Source organism: Anser cygnoides, chromosome 3, assembly GCF_040182565.1.
Source record: "Anser cygnoides isolate HZ-2024a breed goose chromosome 3, Taihu_goose_T2T_genome, whole genome shotgun sequence".
Classification (NCBI taxonomy): domain Eukaryota; kingdom Metazoa; phylum Chordata; class Aves; order Anseriformes; family Anatidae; genus Anser; species Anser cygnoides.
In genome coordinates this window covers 34,551,032-34,569,595 of record NC_089875.1, presented here as the reverse complement: position 1 = coordinate 34,569,595, position 18,564 = coordinate 34,551,032, and the positions used below count along the sequence as shown (strand labels likewise).

The 18,564-nt window shown below is 49.1% G+C and overlaps 1 protein-coding gene across 5 annotated transcripts in view; it reads left to right on the top strand.

Moving 5' to 3' along the window:
• The first annotated feature begins 474 nt into the window (after positions 1-474).
• Positions 475-18,564, top strand: part of TJAP1 (tight junction associated protein 1) — a 39,045-nt gene continuing 20,955 nt past the window's right edge. Inside the window, exons 1-2 of one of the 5 annotated variants that reach the window (XM_066993863.1) lie at positions 475-575; positions 1,188-1,259. In XM_066993863.1, the coding sequence (XP_066849964.1) occupies positions 1,220-1,259 (40 nt within the window). In that variant the 5' untranslated portion in view covers positions 475-575; positions 1,188-1,219. Of the gene's footprint in view, positions 576-873; positions 1,260-1,387; positions 1,626-18,564 lie in introns of those variants that run through there. The other 4 variants (XM_066993864.1, XM_066993866.1, XM_066993867.1 and 1 more) reach the window with 4 other exon arrangements.

Below are 18,564 nucleotides of genomic sequence, written 5' to 3'. Positions count from 1 at the left end.
CTGGATCCGTCCTCAGCCATGCAAGAGTCATGCCATGAAGGGGAGCTGAAGGAATAGCTGAGTAGCCATCCCATGCCCTTAAATACACACGAAGACACCTCAGCTCTGACAGTTTTCTATCTGAAGGCACACGGCTCCCGGTTTGTCAGACTATTTCTGTGCCACGTCCCTCAGCGTTATTTTTTCGAGCTGGCTCGCCTCATCAGAGAGATTTACGGGCACAGCTGGAACGGGAAGGTCCACACGTAATGCTGTGGCAGGATTGCGCCGGCTCCGCCACACAGACAGCCGCCCGCACCCCCTGACCCACAGCCCCCCCTTTCCCCTTCTTCACCCCGCTCCCCCCCAGCCGCCATTTCAGGGACGGCGCCTCCAGCGGGTGGGGGCACCTTCCCCCGCCCCCCCCCCCCGCGTCCCGCACTTGGGCTCGCCCATGCCGCTCCCTCCCCCCGTCCCCGTCCCCGTTGGTCGCGCCCCGCCCCTGGCCGTGCCGCCCGATGACGCAGCCGCGGCGCGGCGTGGGGATTCCGCCGGCTTACCCGGCGTGCCCCGCGGCAAAATGGCGGCCTGAAGCCGTGAGCCGGGGGGGGGGGGGGTGAGGGAGCGGGGCTGAGCGGGGGCAAAGTTTGGGGCAGGGCCGGGGCCGGGCCGGGGCCGAAGCGGGGCACGGGGGTGGCTGGGGTGGGAGCTGCGAGGCAAGTGTGAGCCGGTGTGTGTGTGTTAAAGAAGCGGAGCGTCACCGACACGGTCAGGCTCGGGGGGGGAGGGAGCAGCGCTGCCCCGGTGCCGAACCCAACGGGGGGAAGTTCTCCGTCAGGCGCCCTGGTACGAGGGGTGCCCCCCCCCCCCCCCCGGCCGTGCAAGGGGTGAGCAGCCCCTGGGAACATCTTAAAAAAAATAATAAAAAAAAAAATCTGAGCGAAAGGTAGCGAGACGCGCCCGGCTCTGAGCTTGAACACCCGCAGCGTGGAGCGGGGTGCGAGGCAGGATGGTGATGTTGGGGTTTTTAGGCCTGCGGGGGGTTGCGTTGGTAAGCGCCGGGGCGTGCGAGGGATACGTGAAGCTGGGAGCGACCCGGGCCTGAGGTATGGCAGGTGGAGGTTGTCCGCTGGAAAGAATCGTCCGTCAGATGTAAATAGTTCCGTGCCAGGGGAAGCTTTTCAGAGGTGTTCATCCGTGTTTTACAGATTCAGAGGAAGAACTGGGGTAAAGGGCCTACATGAGAGGGAGCAATGAACCGCTGAAGCAGCAGACAGCAGGTAAGAAAGCCAGCAATGAGCTGATGCTGAGTCAGGCTGTGCTTTTGTCCCTCTACTTGAATTTTTTTGACACTATCAAACCGCACAGTTGATAGTCAGTCCCTGTCTAAGGTGTTCTCTCCATTCAGGCAACACAAGCCTAAGGTCAGGGCTGCAAATGAAATGGGAGTAAACCCTGAAGAATTCAGTAAGAGTCCCTCAGAGGAAGACTTCAATTAAGACTAGTGCTCTGTACATGAGATCTAAAGAAGCTGAAGTAGCTGTATTCTCTGCATAATTACAAGAGGTCTGAGCCAGAGTCGCGGTGACATCCTGATCGCTTTTCTGAAGATCCTGCTCTTGCAATCACTGCAGTGTCAGAGTTAGGTAATTCTAGCGACCCTCTGTTCTGTTGGGTTATTTCTTCTACCACGTTGTGTTTTCCACCCATATTTAACCAATCCAGTGACAATGGTGCAGGTGTGCTGCTGGCAGCTAACAGCTTGGTCCTTTAAATTTTCCATCCCTTTCGCTTGTCAAGTCACTTTAATACAATTCCTTCGTCTTTTCTCCACTTTTAGTGGATCATTGCAGAAAATGTGTGTGTCCCAACAGTGCTTTGCGTCCAGTGCTTTTCAGCTTCTGGATGTTGAATCAACATTTAAGCCAGCAGGTCCTAGCTGCGGTAATCAGAAGCTCTGATTCTCACCAGGCACCCAGTGCTCTTGAAGTTGTGGGAATGCATTTCAGAAGGGCCAGCGGGGTTCAAAAGTGCAACCTATGACCATCTTCATCTTTAATATTAACAGGACATTGGGTCAGGAGGGGATGTGTTGCAAGCAAAGACCCGTTGACTCTTCAAAACAGCTTTTTGAACCAAAGATGACCTTGCATTCTTTTTCAGTGTTTCAGGTAGTTTGTTGGCTGCTGATAAGTCACTTGCTTTGCAGCTTTCAAATCCTGGATTCTTATCTTCCCCAACCACTCTAAGTACAACCATGTGGCACGGTATTTAGGGAGAGTATGGAATAAACTATACCTTCGAAAGAGGAGTAGTCCTTTGCAAGTCTGCTCCTTTTTGTCCCAGAGCGGGAGACATAAAGGTGGGCAGGATGATGGATGTCAGTGCTGGTGTGAACGGTACCAGAGCTGGCTTGGAGAAAGGATTTGTGGAGGACGACGTGGTGTATAAAGTGCTTTTAAAAAGGTAAAGCATGCCTAACTGTTTCAACAGTAGCAAAATAAGCAAGATTCAGTAAGGTGTGACTATATTTTTTGGCAGTTGTTTGACATATATTTGATGTTTGTGGGTCCTGGAAGCTGATGATTTTTCCAAAGATGAGCTTCCTAACCTGCTGAGATGTCTGCTACGTTTTAAGATGGGTCTACTGAAAACTGGACCCTGAAAATTCCATACATCACCGCATCTACAGCCTGGTCCCGAGAAATAATTCTGGAGGTTAGGTCATAACAAATAACCATCTTGCGTCCTTGTTAGCAAGAGCCGAACTTTACAGTGCAGTGTGACAAGAATAATGTTGTACTTTGTCTGCCTTTCGTGTTGCTGGGAGAAATGCTACATGTAGGAGTCTCAAATGAGCCTGCATGTGATACTGATTGAGGGCAGGATTCCTCCACTAAGAAAGGAAGATTGTACTTGATACCTTTTTTACTCCTCTCTGCTTTTTTGACCAGTGTTGTCAGGAATGGGAATTTGCATAATGAGTGGAGCAGACTTCCTTGGCTGTTGGACTTGGTTGATCCTTTGCAAGTAACTTAAGGTCCTGAAGCTCTCCTAGCGTGAAAGCTTTGTTTGTGAAGATGTCCCCTTTGTGTGTGACACCTCGAGCGTTTCTGCCAGCTGTGTATTTCAAGTCACTAGTAACTGGAAAAATATGGTTCTCTCTAATACCCGTTTTACACAGGAGTGCAGAGGAACTGCGTGCATAATCTATGCAAATAGGGCTAATGCCGTAGGCAAGAAACTGCCTATCATGTTTCCCTGCCAGTTCCCCTACCTGAGGGCTTTTTCCTAACTCTAGACTGGCTGGGTCTGTAACAGAGGTAGGAAGAATGTTACTTTTCAAAACTGAAGTACCTTTACAGCAGGTTGGAGGGGAATGATGGCCAGAATGTTAAACTCTGAGGTGGGATATCTAGTATCTGCCAGAGATTGTGTGAATGTGTTCAGATCATTCCTGTTCCTCACTCTTCATTTTTCGGTTGAAAAATTCCTGCCCCATCTTAGTTTTTAAGATAACCTCATGTCCAAAGCTGACTTCAAAGTGAAGTAGACTCCTGCATGTTCCACTGACCTGCAAGTGCTGTAGCACGATGAAATTGCTGTGGAGTCTAAGTCAGGCCCTGTCGTCTTTAAGGCAAGTGACCACTCTGAGACCCCCCTTTCTTCCCTTCCCAGGAGCTGTTTCCTGTTTCCACAGCTTGTAATGCTTTATCCGGCTGAATCTTTACGACTTAAATTAATCTTTTCTCTTTTGTGCCCCCTTGTTTGTTCCCAGACTAGGAAATTATTCCCTTTGTTGCCCGGATGTTCGTTTATGGTCCCATTGCTAGTATGCTCAGGCAGAGAAGGCCGAGAGCAGCAAGCAGCTCGCAGGCTGTCTCGTAGTCAGAATGCCGAGAGCCACCCTCTCTGGAGTGTCCTCTTGGGAGCAGTGCTTAGGAAGGAGATAGCGTGGAAGGCCGTGTAGGAGTGAGAGCAGCACTGCAATGGTTGGAATGCAGGATAAGCATCACTTGGGTGGGCTCAGTTTCCTCCGCTTTTCAACGGTGCTGGCTGCCAAGTTTGAGGAAGACTGCTGCGTAGAGGTGAAGAAACTGGAATGTGTTCTTCAGTTGAGGTGAACGCAATTCAGTAAAACTGATAGGCATCAAACTGAGTAATGATTTTAAAGTATTTTCACATGATGTCTAATCTGTGGAAATTCGCTACCACATAATAGCACTGAGGCTAAGAGCTGAGCGGGATTCAGAAGAGATCAAGCATTTATACAAATGGAAATGTTCAGACTTGCTTTCGCTAAAGAACTTGTTTCAGAAGGCATATTTTTCAGACATAACCCAATCTCTAACAGGCAAAGGTTAGAAAAAGGGGCAATTCGTGCCATAATTGTCCACTCGGGCTTCTTGCTTTATCTTCTAAACCACCTAGTATTGGCCTGTGTCAGAGGCAAGGTATTGAATCACGCTTACTTACTATTTTATTTGCCTATTAACCTTTCCTTTTGTGATACCTACATCTAGAAAAAGGCACCCCAGCTGCTCTGGTTAGGGCTGGTAGTTGAGGATTTTAAGCTGGTGGAGAGTGGGCTGCTTGGAAAGATAATGCAGTCTGTAGGTGAGGGCTGTCTTATTCATGAATGTGAAGGCAGGTAAGTACTGTCTCTTTACTCCAAGTGTTCAGACGAAGCAATTTGTGCTCCCCGCCTCGCTTCTAAGCAGGAAGAGTGCGCGTGGAGTTTGGCCTTTCCACGTTGCAGTCTTGTAGTGGACTTTAGTCCTTAAGGTGGCTGGCAGGAGACTTTAAGGCTATTCAGGTGAGATCCAGTATGTTGTAGTACGAGCCTCAACTTAGTGGTGTTTGGGAAAACACAGCCTGTGTCCTGCAGTCTTGTCCAATCCACGTTGAGGATCAGGAGGATCAGCAGTGCTGGGTGGTCACACGGGCATGAATTCGGTTTGCTGGATAGGCCGATAAAGGTCAGTGGCAGTTGTATGGAAATACATGTAAGAGGGTGTTTGTAATATCTGCCTAAATGCAAGGGGAACTCCTGGAGATAATTGCAGACCGGGAGGATTTTCAGAGCTAGGAGCAGGTCTTTCAAACGCTGAGATCTCTGTGTGGATACCCTCCTTATGGGCTGGTCTGGAACAACGTGTGCTCCAGGGCACAACGTAACCCTTCTGTGGCAGGTGTAACTGCTGTGAGTAAAGGGTTACTGGCTTTCACAAAGGTTGTGTGGTACTGAGAGAATAAAGATTAAAAAGTGAAATGGTTCGGGGTCGGGAAGTAAGGTTTTAAGGTTTTCTGCAAAGGTTGGGCTAGTTTTTAGGTGCAGGGGTTCTGACCTGCTGCTAGTGGCAAGGGGGAACTGGCTTACATTTCTGATTTCTAGGGGTCAGCAAATTCAAACTGAGAGTCCACAGTGACTACTGGGTCTTTGGTCGAGTTCTGTGTTTGTATTCTGTCCATGCAATAAAGCTGCTTTTGGCAGTATAGAGATCCTAACAGTGGATTTCCGTACTCTTGTGTTTAAAGTCTCAGTTATCCAGCTGCATTCAGGTAACGCTCATGTGGATGGTTCTGAAATCAAAAGTGACAGATGAGGTAGTTTCTCTGACTATTGGGGAATTATACTTAGGCTCATAAAAAGCCTTAGGCGAGTTTTACTTCATAGCATTTGTTTCAAAAGAATATAAGTTATTTTCCCAAGACAATAATTAGATAATTATTGTGGCAGTGAGATTTTCGACCATTATTTTAGCATATGCTACTCAGGGTAACTTTTCAGACCCAGGAATGTCTCGCTGCGCAAACTCTCTGCAGTTCCCAAAGACGCCTTGCTTCATTGTCTCCTAAATCAGATTTCATCCTGCAGCTTTGCTGTTCATTAGCGAGGGCTCTGCTGCTGCTTGATGGGGAAGTTAAAAATATTCTGGGGAGGTGATTTGAAATCTGGTTAATCTCAAATGAGTGAAAAGTGATTGCAGTTGATTCTGCTGTTCTGGTTTTTTATTGTTTTTTTTTGATACATCTTATTTATTGCCTTTTCCTTATTTAAGGGTTCTTCCCCCTTCCATTTTATTGTCGGTGATCCTGTCAAATGGGGAAAAGTAATGGAAAATGGCAGGATATTTGTTTAAATTCGAGTTGTTTTAAGTAACCTTCCTTAGAATGGACTTCAAGTTCACTTCCTACCTTCATTTTTCTGAGCAGAAAGCATCTCATGTGCTGAAGTATGCAAGCTGTTTCTTGAACTTCTGGAATTGAGTTTCTAAGCATTGCTTGCGCTATGGTTAATACGAGGAAGTGAAAACTTTGAGAAGGATTTCCTCAGCTAGCTGCATTTTGGTAGCAAATACACTCTTAGTAGATGTCTGTGTAGGCGCTCAGTCCTCTTTCTTCTGGGTCTAGCAAGGAGTGTCATTTTGGGGAAACTTCTCATACCAGGCTGGATTGACTCCTGAAAGCAAGTCACCCTGGCCAGACTGCCTAATTTCTGTAGAACCTACTCGTAAGTGTATCTGTTTTTTCCTCATGTAATGATGCCTTTGTAATAGGTTCCTGGGTGAGTCTGAAATGGCTATAGCAGGATTCAGTGTCGTCAAGGCTCCGGCTGGATGGAGAGAACTGTATTACTCTGCAGCTCCGGAGATGATTTACTACCCGACTGACAACTTGCAATATAAACATTAGTCCAAGCATGATCTTGTCCCAAAACCCCGCCTACGCAGGGAGCCAGGAGTCTTCCTGCCACGCGCCATAAATCGTTTACGGTTTGCTCATTCCCGTGCATTTGAAAAACAGCTGTGTAGTGGGGATTAGCAGTTTGCAGAAGGCCCGTGCGGGGCTAAATTAGGGTCTCTTGCCCTGGTGGTGAATACCGGTAATGGAATAGCAGGAGTGCTTCTCTGCAGTGGAAGGCAATTTACTCGGGGAATGGGGGTGGGTGCAGGGAATCCGTGAGGGTACAGCAGCCGAGGGAGAGCGTTGGATTGCAGAGCTCCAATTGGAGCTCACATGCCTGACTGATAGCTGCCCACCATGGTGGGGGATGGAAAAATTAATTGTAAGATGTGTTTGTTTTTTTAACGTTACTCATGTATTTCTATTTATTATGTGTGCATACATACAAAAATATAAACGTAACATACATCGTATGTACAAAATGCAAGCAGACTACTTTTGTCTCTTAGGAGCTGAAGGGCTTTACAGGGTTTATTTATTTATTTAATTAGCGTGTGTGTGAAGAGTGGTTTCCCCTTTGTTAGCCCGTGGTGGCAGAATTTGATTATAGGAGGGCATCTGGGGCTTCACAGCTAACCTGAAGCCTTTAGGAAAAGTTTTACGATGCCACCTGGATTTATTACAGCTCTGGAATTTCAGCTCCCAAAGACAAACTATTTTTGTGCTGTCTGCGATAATTTAAATTACCTCCAGGAGCTTCTAATGACTAACTTGTGCTTATGGTGAAACCTCCCATTTTTCCAAACCCTAGGAGCACGGTGTGTTTCATAACTCGACATGTATTGATGCTCCTACATCAGTGCCGAGTACGTCGGAGCCTAAAGCCAGTCGGTGCCTTAAGGCTTTGTGTAATAAGGAGAACATTCAGACTTTGCTGTACAAATGAGACCAGATAATGGAGTTCAGATACCTCCTGCGTGCTGGGTGACAGACCAGCTGCTGAGTAATGCAGATATAAGTAGTTCGTTCATAGCCGGGTTGGTGTCTCCATCCACAAATCCTCTCTTGGGTGGGTTGGGTAAGAATCTGGGTGGAATGTGTCACCGAGGCACCCCCTTCCAGACGCATCAGCTGAATGCAAGGGCTTCCAGGCTATATCATAAGCATCCAGGGGGGCACCGGCAGAGAAAATGGGCTCTGGGTAAAGCAGGTGACTTGTTTCCAGAATGACAAAGTTAGAAAGGTTCTCACTGTTCTGTTGAAGCTGCTGCACGGCATCCCTCGGAAATAGGAACATCTTCCTGGAGGTTCCTGCCTTGCTCTCCTCTTCCGTTGATCTGGGGAGAGCAGCTGGAAGGGCTCATCCTAGCCTTGTCTGAGCCTAGGAGTTGCCTCCCGTTTTTATTTTTCTTTAATTCCTTTTGGTAAAAGGCTGTGCAGTCTGTTTGATTTGTTGTGCCTTGCCGAGATGGAGGCCAGATAGTACCAAATAAGTTTGTGGCTGTTTGTGTGGGCATTTGAGATCTGGAAGGCACCTGCTAATGAGCTGTAGGTCATTCCGTGTCAGATTGGCTAAGTTTCCATCAAGCCAGTTCTTTGTTGCGGCAGTGCGTACGGACTGTGTATGTTTGGGGATTCCTCTTATCTCGCTCGGATGCAGAGGGTTTTCCTCCCGTTTGCTGCCTCCTCGCTCCCCACAAGAAGAATTGCCCGACTCTGGAGAGCTCTTAACTTAGAGATTCAATCAGGTGCTTTGCTCTTGCTTGTATAGGCTTTCCAGATATACACAGAGTGTTAGAGGGGCGTGGGTACGCGATCGTATTTTGAGCTTTCCCTCCTTGGTGCTGTTTTCGATGCTGCTGGTGGAAATCACCTTCCCCTCTGCCTGGGAACTGCCGGGAGGGAGTTGCTGTCACCCAGAGCAAAGCTCAGCCTGATGCCTCAAGCCCTTACCCCTCGGGGCGAGGACTTTGCCCAGCTTCCACAGGCAGCAGATTGTTTGTTTGCGAGCTTGTATCACCCGAATCTGCTGGGTTAGGCCTGAAGGGAACGGTTCAGGGCAGTGGAAATCGCGACCCAGAATCGCTGAAACAGGGGAGGGAAGAACAGAGCTAGCCGTACAGTTAACTCTCCCCCCCCCCCTTCTTTTTTCTGTTTCCTCACCTGCCCAGCTGTGTAGTAGGTTAGCAGTACGTGTCTGTTCTTATTCTTATGAAAGTAGACTTTGTTCTCTGAAGACTGCTAATCATGCCCCATGGGGGTGTAATCAGTTATAAGGTATTTAATACGGTGCAGGCGGGAACAGGCCGCCTGGCCGAGCTGGCAGATTGCAACACTACGGTTATAAAGGGCCCCTTTCCCCCACTCACCCGCCCACCGGTGGCAGGGTGAGGGCTGTACCTTGAAAATAAAGGAAAATAAAGCTCTGGTGGGGGCAGGGAGAGGAGAGGCTGAAGGGGAAGCTCCTATTCCGGGAACCGGGCCGGTGGCAATGCTCTGAGAGCCGTGGCCACGGCGGGTTGTGCTGTCGAGGCTTGCGGGAGTTCGGTGCAGTCGCCGTCGAAGTGGATTGCAGGGGAACGGCCCTTGGCAGCCTGCAGAGCAGCAGGGGCTGCCGTCCTCTCGGGATTGGGTTTTCTTGTGGTGGCTGGGGTTGGGGAGGTATGGGGTGGTTAGAGCTGGAGAAGCCCTTTCTCCTGCATACGGTGATTTAGACACCTAAGCTGGTTGGGTGCTTTTGTAAATCCTGCCAGGCTTCTATTTATATCTTCGGATATAAATCTATTGGTAAATCTAGCCTTTCATGCCTCTTTCTTCCCAGTGCTGGTGCTGGTGCAGCAGCCTGCCTTCCTGGCTTGGGAGGGAGTAGGTGGCTTGAGGCCTTGAATTTTAATGGGCACGGGAAAGTCTGTTGGACCTCATCTGGCCTGGTCTTGTTACCTAATACCAGGCCGTTCCCCTCAGCGAGGGCCTTGAAATGCACGTGTAGGGTGTGGAACAGCTGGGCCACAGCCTCATAAACCATCCCTGCTCTGGCAGCTTGCTAGATGCATCGGTGTGTTCCCGGAGCTTGCGGCTACGCTGACCTTGCCCCTTCCAGGTTCCCCAGAGATCAGAGCCTTTCAGCCCTTCTGGAGCTCTTTGAATCTGCTGATGCTGCTCTGTGCACTGACAGCACAGGGCTCCCTCCGTGCGTGTGCTCTTTGCTTCTTGGAAAGTAGAAGGGAATGTCTGCTCTGCTGTATCAGCTCGTGTTGTACAGTTTCTGACATTTTTCCTTTAGAAATCCTGCTCCTTTCTGGCATCCCTGTGCTCTGCTGAAGTTGAGAACACACTTTGTGTAGCCCAGCAGCTAGGAGCTCTCTTTGGTGACCTGGGGGATATTGGTATAGATTCAAGTGGGGTATATTCTTGCTACAGCGCTCATGGGAGCGTTGGCTTTCCTGCTGCGCGATGAGGGAACGCTGGCTAGTAAGTCTCACAGTTGTCCCTTAGCACTGGCTGATGGGTTTTTAGGTGGGGATTGGCATTTTATTGTGTCACACGGGGTAAGTGCGGGTTCAGAGCGTGAAGGATTCAGAACACAGCCTTCCTTTTATGGGCTTGAGTGCTGACAGCTTTACCTCCTGGTTCATCTTTTATCCCTTAGGAGTAACTTCCCGTTTAGTAACTGAATTCTTCGGAAAGCTTTTGGGACTTCCAGGAGCTTCCCATGAAAAAAGAGTGCTTTCTGACTAGAACCTACGGTGACTGTAAAAGAGTGAGGTCCTGGAACAAGAGGTTGCTTGTGTGTTGGATTTTTGTGCACTGAGTCTCTCGTGATCATGTAAATGACCAGGTGTCCGTGCTGCTGGAGAGAAGGATGATGTACAGTGCAGATCAGGTCTGTTTCTGTGGGTAGGAGGGCAGTGTTTAAGGAAGGACTTTTTGCTAATGAGGAAGTGATTGCATCTGAGAGAAGCTGCTTGACTTCAGGCAGAGTGCTTTCCTTGGGGAGGAAAAAGACCTGGACCCTTCCAGGCACCCCTGATGCGCGAAGTCAGCCTCCTGTTCAGCTCTGCCCCCTCGGCTCAGCAAGGCTCAGTGCTGTGTTCTCCCCTTCTCTTGTAGGAAAAGGCAGGGAAATTCCCTTCCCAGGCTACCGCGCAGCTCTCGGTTCCCGCATGTGGTTACTTCCAGCCCTGCTGATGGCTCTTCACATCCCCGCACCACGCACCAGGTAGCCCTGCTGCCTCGCTCTGGGGCTTTTTTTCCGTGGCTCGAAGTCTCCTGGAGGACTCGAGGAGGCCCCACGGAAGAGTTTGAGGCCGAGGCTGTCATCGGGGTCCTGGCAGTGGCAGGGCTGGCGTGCGTGGGGAGCGTGGCGGGTGTCAGCCTGGCGGGTGTGTGGGCTTGCTGCTTGTTTTCCTTCCCTGCCCGGTGAGGAATGCGATGTGTTTGCCTTCCTTGGCCTGTGGTTGCAGCCACATTCCTGCGCTGGGAGTCAGCGCGGCGCGGCGTGCTGTTCATGCCCCCTGGCTACATGCTTTCAGCTCCACATCAAAGGTGTGTTTGGTGTGTAGCTTGTGCCATTCCTGGCCACACCTGGTGGCCTGCAGGCATGCAGGAGGTGGAGTCTGGCTGTGTTTGCAGATGGCATTCAGGGTTCAGACTTCTTGCTTGTGGAGAGGCTGGAGCTGAGTCCATGCTAAACAACCCCAGGAATGCAGCGGGAGAGCTGAGCGGCACAGTCACTCCAGGGGCATGTCCTAGCAGCAATGTTTCCTTTATAGCTGCAGCAAAATAATTCATGCCTGCTCCTCCAAAGGAACTGGCTGTTTGCTCGGGTGTGTTGTAGGGTTTAATTTACACCGATAAGGCCAATTAAGGTTGGCTTGTCCCCCTGCAGCCTGTATGCTCTTCGGAATCAGCAACGATTGAGTGACTCGTGCCATCGAGCTGTGCTCGATACAAACTGTGCACAAAATGTCTGCCCAGAGGTGGAATGGGCCCAGGATTTAAGCTGGGCAGGAGTGCTTCCCCCCCAGTCAGTGGGATAAATGTTCTTACACGTATATGCTGCAGCTTGACTGCCCCAGCTTCTTCTGGAGAAGCCTTCCTCTTCTGACTAGTACCTCAAGAGATGAGCGCTGGAAGCTTGGTGAGGGATGGCAGGTCAGGATGCAGATGCATTATTTTGGGATCCTTGCCGGGATACCTGAGAGAAACAGGCAGTAAGTTTTGCATGTCGCTGTCGTAGGAGCCATCCCAGCCCTATTTACATAGGTCTTTTGTTTGTCAGGCTTGGGGAAAAAATGGTCTCTATTGTCAGTGTCAATCCGAGTATGGGCGCCTTGTGAGCAAGGTTTGTGGGAAGAACAGCGGAACATCTTTTGTGTCCTGCTGTAAACTCTGAGCTTTTCAGCTCATTAGCCAGTTTGCTTTGATCTTCCAGTCTTGCAGTTCCCCTTCTGGCAATTTCTAGCAGCCTTCAGTTCTCTGACCAGCCAGTCATCTCCGTATTCGAGTTCATCCTCTGCAGAAGACCTCCCTACTGCCATCCTTAGCCAGCAACAGGCATGAAAGAACTGACGCTTGGTAGTCCTCTGCCTTTATAGCATCGCTTTTACTTTTTGGCCAGGGCCACAATCTCTGGATCAGTTGCTGCAGAGCTACTGTTACCAGAGTGGTCCATGCCACTGTCTCTTAGGAAACGTACACGGCTTTTAAAAGCAGGATCGCAGTGGTGGGTGATTAGGGGGATGTTAATTGTTGCAAAAGACTATGGTGATTGCAAATAATTTCCAGTCCTTTCACATTGGACTCTCTTCTCCCCTGATTTTATGTAAACTACGCATTTTATTTCAAACAAGTGGCCGCTGACTCTGTACCTTCCTTTTAAGACTTGGGCGTTAAGGAGAAAGTGTGTTGCTTGAATATTTGCTTTCCTTCCTCTGTTCTGCGATGCCAAATTCAACAGTATATCCTGTGGCAACATGAAGTGGAACAAAATATAAATAGGTCTGAAACAGGATTATGTGGAAAGTTATTGATTGAACGTTTAAGTGTATATAATCATTGTGTCTTTCAGCTTTGTCATGCAACATGGGCAACTGCTGCAAAAATGGAGATCTTGCTTAGCAGCAGGAGCAATATTTAATCCAACTTTCTGGTTGCCAGGAAGGGAGTGAGGCTGATTCTTGGTCTTTTGCTTCCCCATCAGTGAGTTTTAATATGTCGAGGAAAGAAAGTTGATTCAGCTTCCCTGCTGGCCTTCAGGAACGTGTAGGAATCCAGGTCTCTGTGCTGCGGTGTCCAGTCCCCAGCACCTCTGCCTGGGAGATGTGCTCCTCTGGCTAGAGCAGGAGCCTTCACCAAGCAGCTACATCTCCCCCTGCTGGGACAGGGACCAGAAAACAGGGCTGCGGCCTGAGAGTGAAATAACAGGAATTGTTCTGATCCTGGAGCGCCTTGAGCCAGCAGCAGGTGTGGTGTTCCTCCAGTCGAGACATTCCTTAGGCCAGAGTCACGGGCTCTAGAGCCCAGCTCTTGTAGCTGCATGAAGCAGAGGGCATGAGCCAACAGCTTGCTGTCGGCGCTGGACAAACACCTCCTCACATCTGCCTGGCAGTACGCTGGCATTCCTCCACTCGCTTTGCCCTTAGATGAGTGGCGACCTGCTAGCGCTTTGGGTGGTTTCCTGTGATATCTCCCCCCCCAAAAAATGAACACAGAACGTGGCAGTTTGCTTTCTTTAGGACGTCTGGTGCCAACCGTCTTCTCCTCTCAGAGCCCCTTGGGGGAGAGGTGAGCGGAGGTGCCGTCGCTTGCAGCGTGGCTGTTTCTCGTTCCCAGCTTGCTCTCTTGCTTACACGGGAGTCTGCGGGGAGCAGCCCTGTGGAGGTGAAGTGCTCGTCTCTGCTGCTGAAAAGGAGATGTTTTTCCATAACCTCAGAATAATTAACAGGCTTATACTATCCCAGGGGATAACAGTGGTAAAGCCCAGGCACTTCGGTTTTACAAGAGCAATGCCAGGCAGGGGATGTAGTGCTAGTCTGGACAAGCTGACCTTGCGGTAAAACAAAAGTGCCTGGCCTTGCTGCAATCGCCCTTTGGGACAATTTGTGCTCGTTATTACCTCCCGCAGAACAGCGCTGGTGTTAGCAACGATGACAAATGTGGAATGAGATGGTTGATGAGAGTGCTAACACTGCCCTGAGGACAGGCTGTGTCGGGAAGAACTGAAGCAACCCTGCGGGGGGGGGGAAGGCGAAGCTTCGGGGTATCAGATGAGGGAACGGGACAGCCAGTGGCTGCTGGTGACAGGCAGCCCCCTCGTGTACTTGTCTGTAGGGCGAGGGGTGGAGGTGCGGGTCCCCGCTGCTGCCGTTAGGGTCCTGCTGTTAAAAGGACCAGCTGGAGCCCCCGTGAACGGGAGGAGAAGGGTCATAGCCGGTTGCGTGCTTCGTACAGGTCACCAGTGAAAGATGGGTGGGTGGATCTGTTTGCTTCTCCTAAACTGGATTAAACGGTGGAGTATCGCTGTGACTGAACTCTCAGAATAAAATCGTTCAGCAGTGCAGTGGTGCTGAAGGCTAAGGGAGTCACTTAAAGCAAATCAAATCAAAAAACCTAAAATAAATGAGGCAAACTGAGGCAGATTAACTCCAGGGCCACGCCACAAAAAAAGAGAGGAGATGCTGCAGGGTTACGTTCTGCTTCAGGAGCCACGCTGCGCTATTGTTTACGGAGTTGAGACAGGTTTTGTGCCCGTTCCTGCCCTTGGCTCAGGCCCTAAATCTGCTAGGCCCTAAGCATGTTTTTGAAAGCAGCCTCCCCTCCTTGTTCGTGCTTCGTGGCCTGTTGAGACTGCTGCTGCCAGCGCGTAGGCGCGGGGGCTCCGGCACACCGAATGGCGCCCGGCTGCAGAGGCCAGGTGGAGGTCGATGGGGAGTGCTCGGTGCGGGCACCGGCGGAGGAAACGGCCGTGACTCGGGTTAGCTGGGGGACAGCCGTGCCTGGTAGGAAGCGTGCTTCCCCATAACTTCTGGGCAGGGAAAGTGGCAGGGTGGGAGAAGGCGGTGAACGCCTTCCTCTTTTCTCTCTGCGGCTGGATGGGTTCGTTGCCCTAACGCCACTTCTCTTCCTCTCAGTGCTGCGCTGCTTTTCTCTGGCAGCTCATAAAGAGCTGTGGGTGAAGCAACGATCAGAGTGGTTGAAGGAAGAACGACCTCCCACTATCCTTACCCAGTGCTGGAGTCTGTAATTTTACTTCGTTCTACTGACTGCTGTCTGCGTTCAGTGCTGAAGACATCATAAAATATTTCCGTGCTAGAAGATTTTCTCTGATAAATAGCACAGAGGATGGCTCAAGTTTCCATGGCAATGCTTCTGAATGTGCTTCTGTGTCACCAAAGAAAGGGGGACTTTGAGTTGACTAAGGTTTGAAGGTTTTCCCTGAGAAAAGGGAACGGTGGTGAGATTGCATGTTAGTTGTTTGCCTGCCTTTGGGTAGTGCCTCTGATATATAATCTGGAGAAAGAGGAAGCTGACATTTGGCTAATGGCAGGGATGGACTGTGTCGCGCAGACTACAGCTGGACTCCTGGCCATGCTTAACTGTTCAGCTACAGATGCAGCTGCACAATCACACAACAGCTAAGCCTGTACCATTCTCTGCCTCTCACATCTGACCATCTGCTAGGGAAAAGCTAATTAAACCAAAGCGATTCTTGCTGGGATTAAACCCTAGCAGCGGAGAAAATTGAGAATAGTACCACTATTGTTCTCCCACTGCTGGATCAGGATAGCTGCTTTATTTGTGTTTGTAAAGAATTGCAGCCTATTCAACTCGTTGCTGTCAGGTAGGTGTTCAGCTCATGCACTTTCCTTCTCCTTTCTACCCCAGATCACTCCTGGTTTAGGTGCAAGAAATAAGGCTGCCTTGCTGAATTTTCTTGCGCTTCCATTTTTTATGACAGCTGAGGCTGTTTTTCTTTTACGTGGGATTTCATGCAAATACAGCACACAAAGCTGTTTCCTCTCCTGGTGCCTCTATTTCTTTATTAGTAGAAATTGCTCCTGTCTTGCACAGTGCATGCAAGTACGGTGAGCGTGAATCCTAGCTTTGGTATTGGGGACGCGTAACCTCGTAATTGCTAGAAGCAACTAGTATGAATCTGAGATATGAGACCAAGTAGTTTAATGGGAAAATGTACCTGCAGCCCTTGGAGAGCTTAAATTTCAGTCTCGTAAAATAGAAAATGTGGAAGTGTAGTTCCCTTAGCAACTGAACTCTTGCATGTACCTACAGCCCGTGTTACCATGGGATGAGGGCTTCAAAATAGCTCTTTGCAAAAAAATAATAAATTAAGTGAACTGGAAACTCTGGTTGATTTCAGTGCTGCTCCTGGAACTCGGCAGAAGTGACAGCTCACCCTGTTGTCCAGGGCTGTGGCACAGTTACTTTGATGGCTGATGAGGGATTTAGTTCTCTGCAAGGGGCTCAGAGTGTGTTTTCCATTTATCTTTGTGTTCTGAACAGGGAAAACTTGTTGCACTGGGGAGGTAGTGGCCCCAGGAGAAGGCAGTGACAAGCAGTGAAGGTTGTGTTGCTGGAGTGGATGTGAGGAAGGTTGGAGTGAGCTCAGAGACCACACTGGAGAAGCCCGTAGAGATGAAAGTGAGAGCACAAAAAGGATGAAGATAAATTAAGTCTTGATGCTCGGGGAGAAACGGTTCAGATAGTTAAAAGTTGAGGAGTGAGGGGAAAAAAATGGTAATTTTGGAATTGCTGGAATTTAACGTTGACAAATTTGTTTCGGGCGGAAATGCTATGGGAGCTGGAGAGGTGAGGGGTGACTTCAGGGTGTGGGTTTGCAGCACTGTGACTTCAGACTTGTTTTGTGTATGTGCTTACTCCAGCATTAGCAGGAGAACCTCATACTTTCGTGGAAGAAGCGCAGTAGTAAGACCGTGCCTGGGGGCAACTAGCTGACATGCTCCAAAGAGTTTACTCAGATAAGCTGTTGGTGAGCCATACCTTTAGGAATGAGAGAGCGGGGAACATTCCCTTCCTGGTGTCTGAACTGTTGGACATCAGCAAGCAGAAGCTGTGTGGGTGTCTGGAAAGCAGGGTGCAGCACACGGCCTTGCTAGCACCCGGTGCCCCTTGCTTGGGGAGAATGGAGAAAGCTTCGTGCCATGCAGGTCTTGGCATCGTGGTGTTTGTCAAGTCCTGTAAATGTCAGTAACGTTAATACCGTAATATACCTCAAGTAGTGTGGTTAGCTTATATTGATCCTAAGAGAGAGATGCCATTCTCTGTTTTGTCTTGTTTTTTAAAAAAAAACAAACAACGAAACCCTCTTAGGAAGCAGAAAAGGGCAAAAAGGGTTAACTGCAATATTGTTAAGGATTATGCCTTTGCAGGGAAGTTGTACTGATTTAACTTAATCAGATTAGAAGCAGTTGTGATTATATTAGTGCGGCATTCTTGTATAGGCATCCTTAATTTAGTTTGTCTTGTATCTATCTATTTAACTTAAGTTGATTCAACACAAAGTGCTCTTAAACTGAATTAAAAACATTTACCCAGGAGGGTTATACCACTTTACATTATTTTCTAACTCAATTGAATTTACTACAGTGTATATGTAGACGAAACCTTGGGGAGAAAGCTGCTCCTTTTTATTACTTGCTGAGCAGTTTGTCATGTTTGGCTGCGGCCGTGTGATCGTGGAATCAAAGAGCCTGTTGTGGCGCGTGTTGCTGGAGGATGGGCACTCTGAGCACTGCAGGCCTTCGTACAACTTGGGCATTCTTAGCCATCGTGGGCGATTAAAGTCATTGTTCCGCCTTATCAAATGGGGCTTTCTTTTCTAGCACAGGTGTGAACCCCCTGGAATATTATCTTGAGGTTGCTCCTCAGCCTGCCAATAAAAGTGCCTGCAGACCTGGTCAGCATGTTGTGCACGCACCAAAAGTAGCATTTCAAAGCCTTTTCAAATCTTTCGTGTTTTAAAGGACTCCGACAGCCGAGCAGGTTTGTGCTGGACTTTTCTACCGCTAGGCAGAGCTGGAGAGAAATTTCACGTAATTTAATGGTGCTTCCCGGACACCGTCTCACCCCAGTGTGCTCCTCTGTACAGTATGCGACTCAGCATGAACGGTGACTTCTGCACGACTCACGGCCAAGGAAGAAGTTACTACAGAAGCGCTGCAGGTGCCAGTTCTCTTTCCTATTGGAAAGGATGAATCTAGTTGATACATGTGAGTGAGGGCTCTACGGGAACAAAACTGACACGTGAATTACTCCACAAGACTGGCTGTGGTGGTAGCGTTTCAGAATAAAGCTGACTGCTGTAAACACGGGTTTAATTTCTTGAAATTTGCTTTTGCCACCACCTGCACGCATCGGGGCTGTGCTGAAAGCCTCTGCAACCTAGTAAGTCCTCCGTAGGCTGGGTCACTGCAACAAACTTGTCCATCTGTCCTCTGTAAATTATGCAAATCGTGTGCTGTGCTCCATTGTCAGTCTGTGTGGGTACTGCCTGGTGTGTTGGCCATCTGTGCATTACTACAGCTCCTAGATGGAGGGTGTGTTCAGGAGCATATTGAGGCAAGCATATAGGTTGCAGTAACGGAGCATTTTCTAGCGTTGCTGTTTGTCTGCTAGAGGGATGGCTCAGTGACTTTCGGTCTCTGCAATTAAAGAATCGGAGGCCACAGCTTTCTCAGAATTTATGAACCCATAGGCTGAAACAAGAGGATTGCTGGGGGTCGGATGAGGCTTGAGGGGGAATACTTACAGGTGCTAAGAAGGCCACTTGTAGGTTGTTGAAAAATTTAAGTTGTTCCTAGTTTGTCCTAATCCGATGCCTTTTCATTGTATGCTTTAGGAAGGTAAGATAAGATTTTT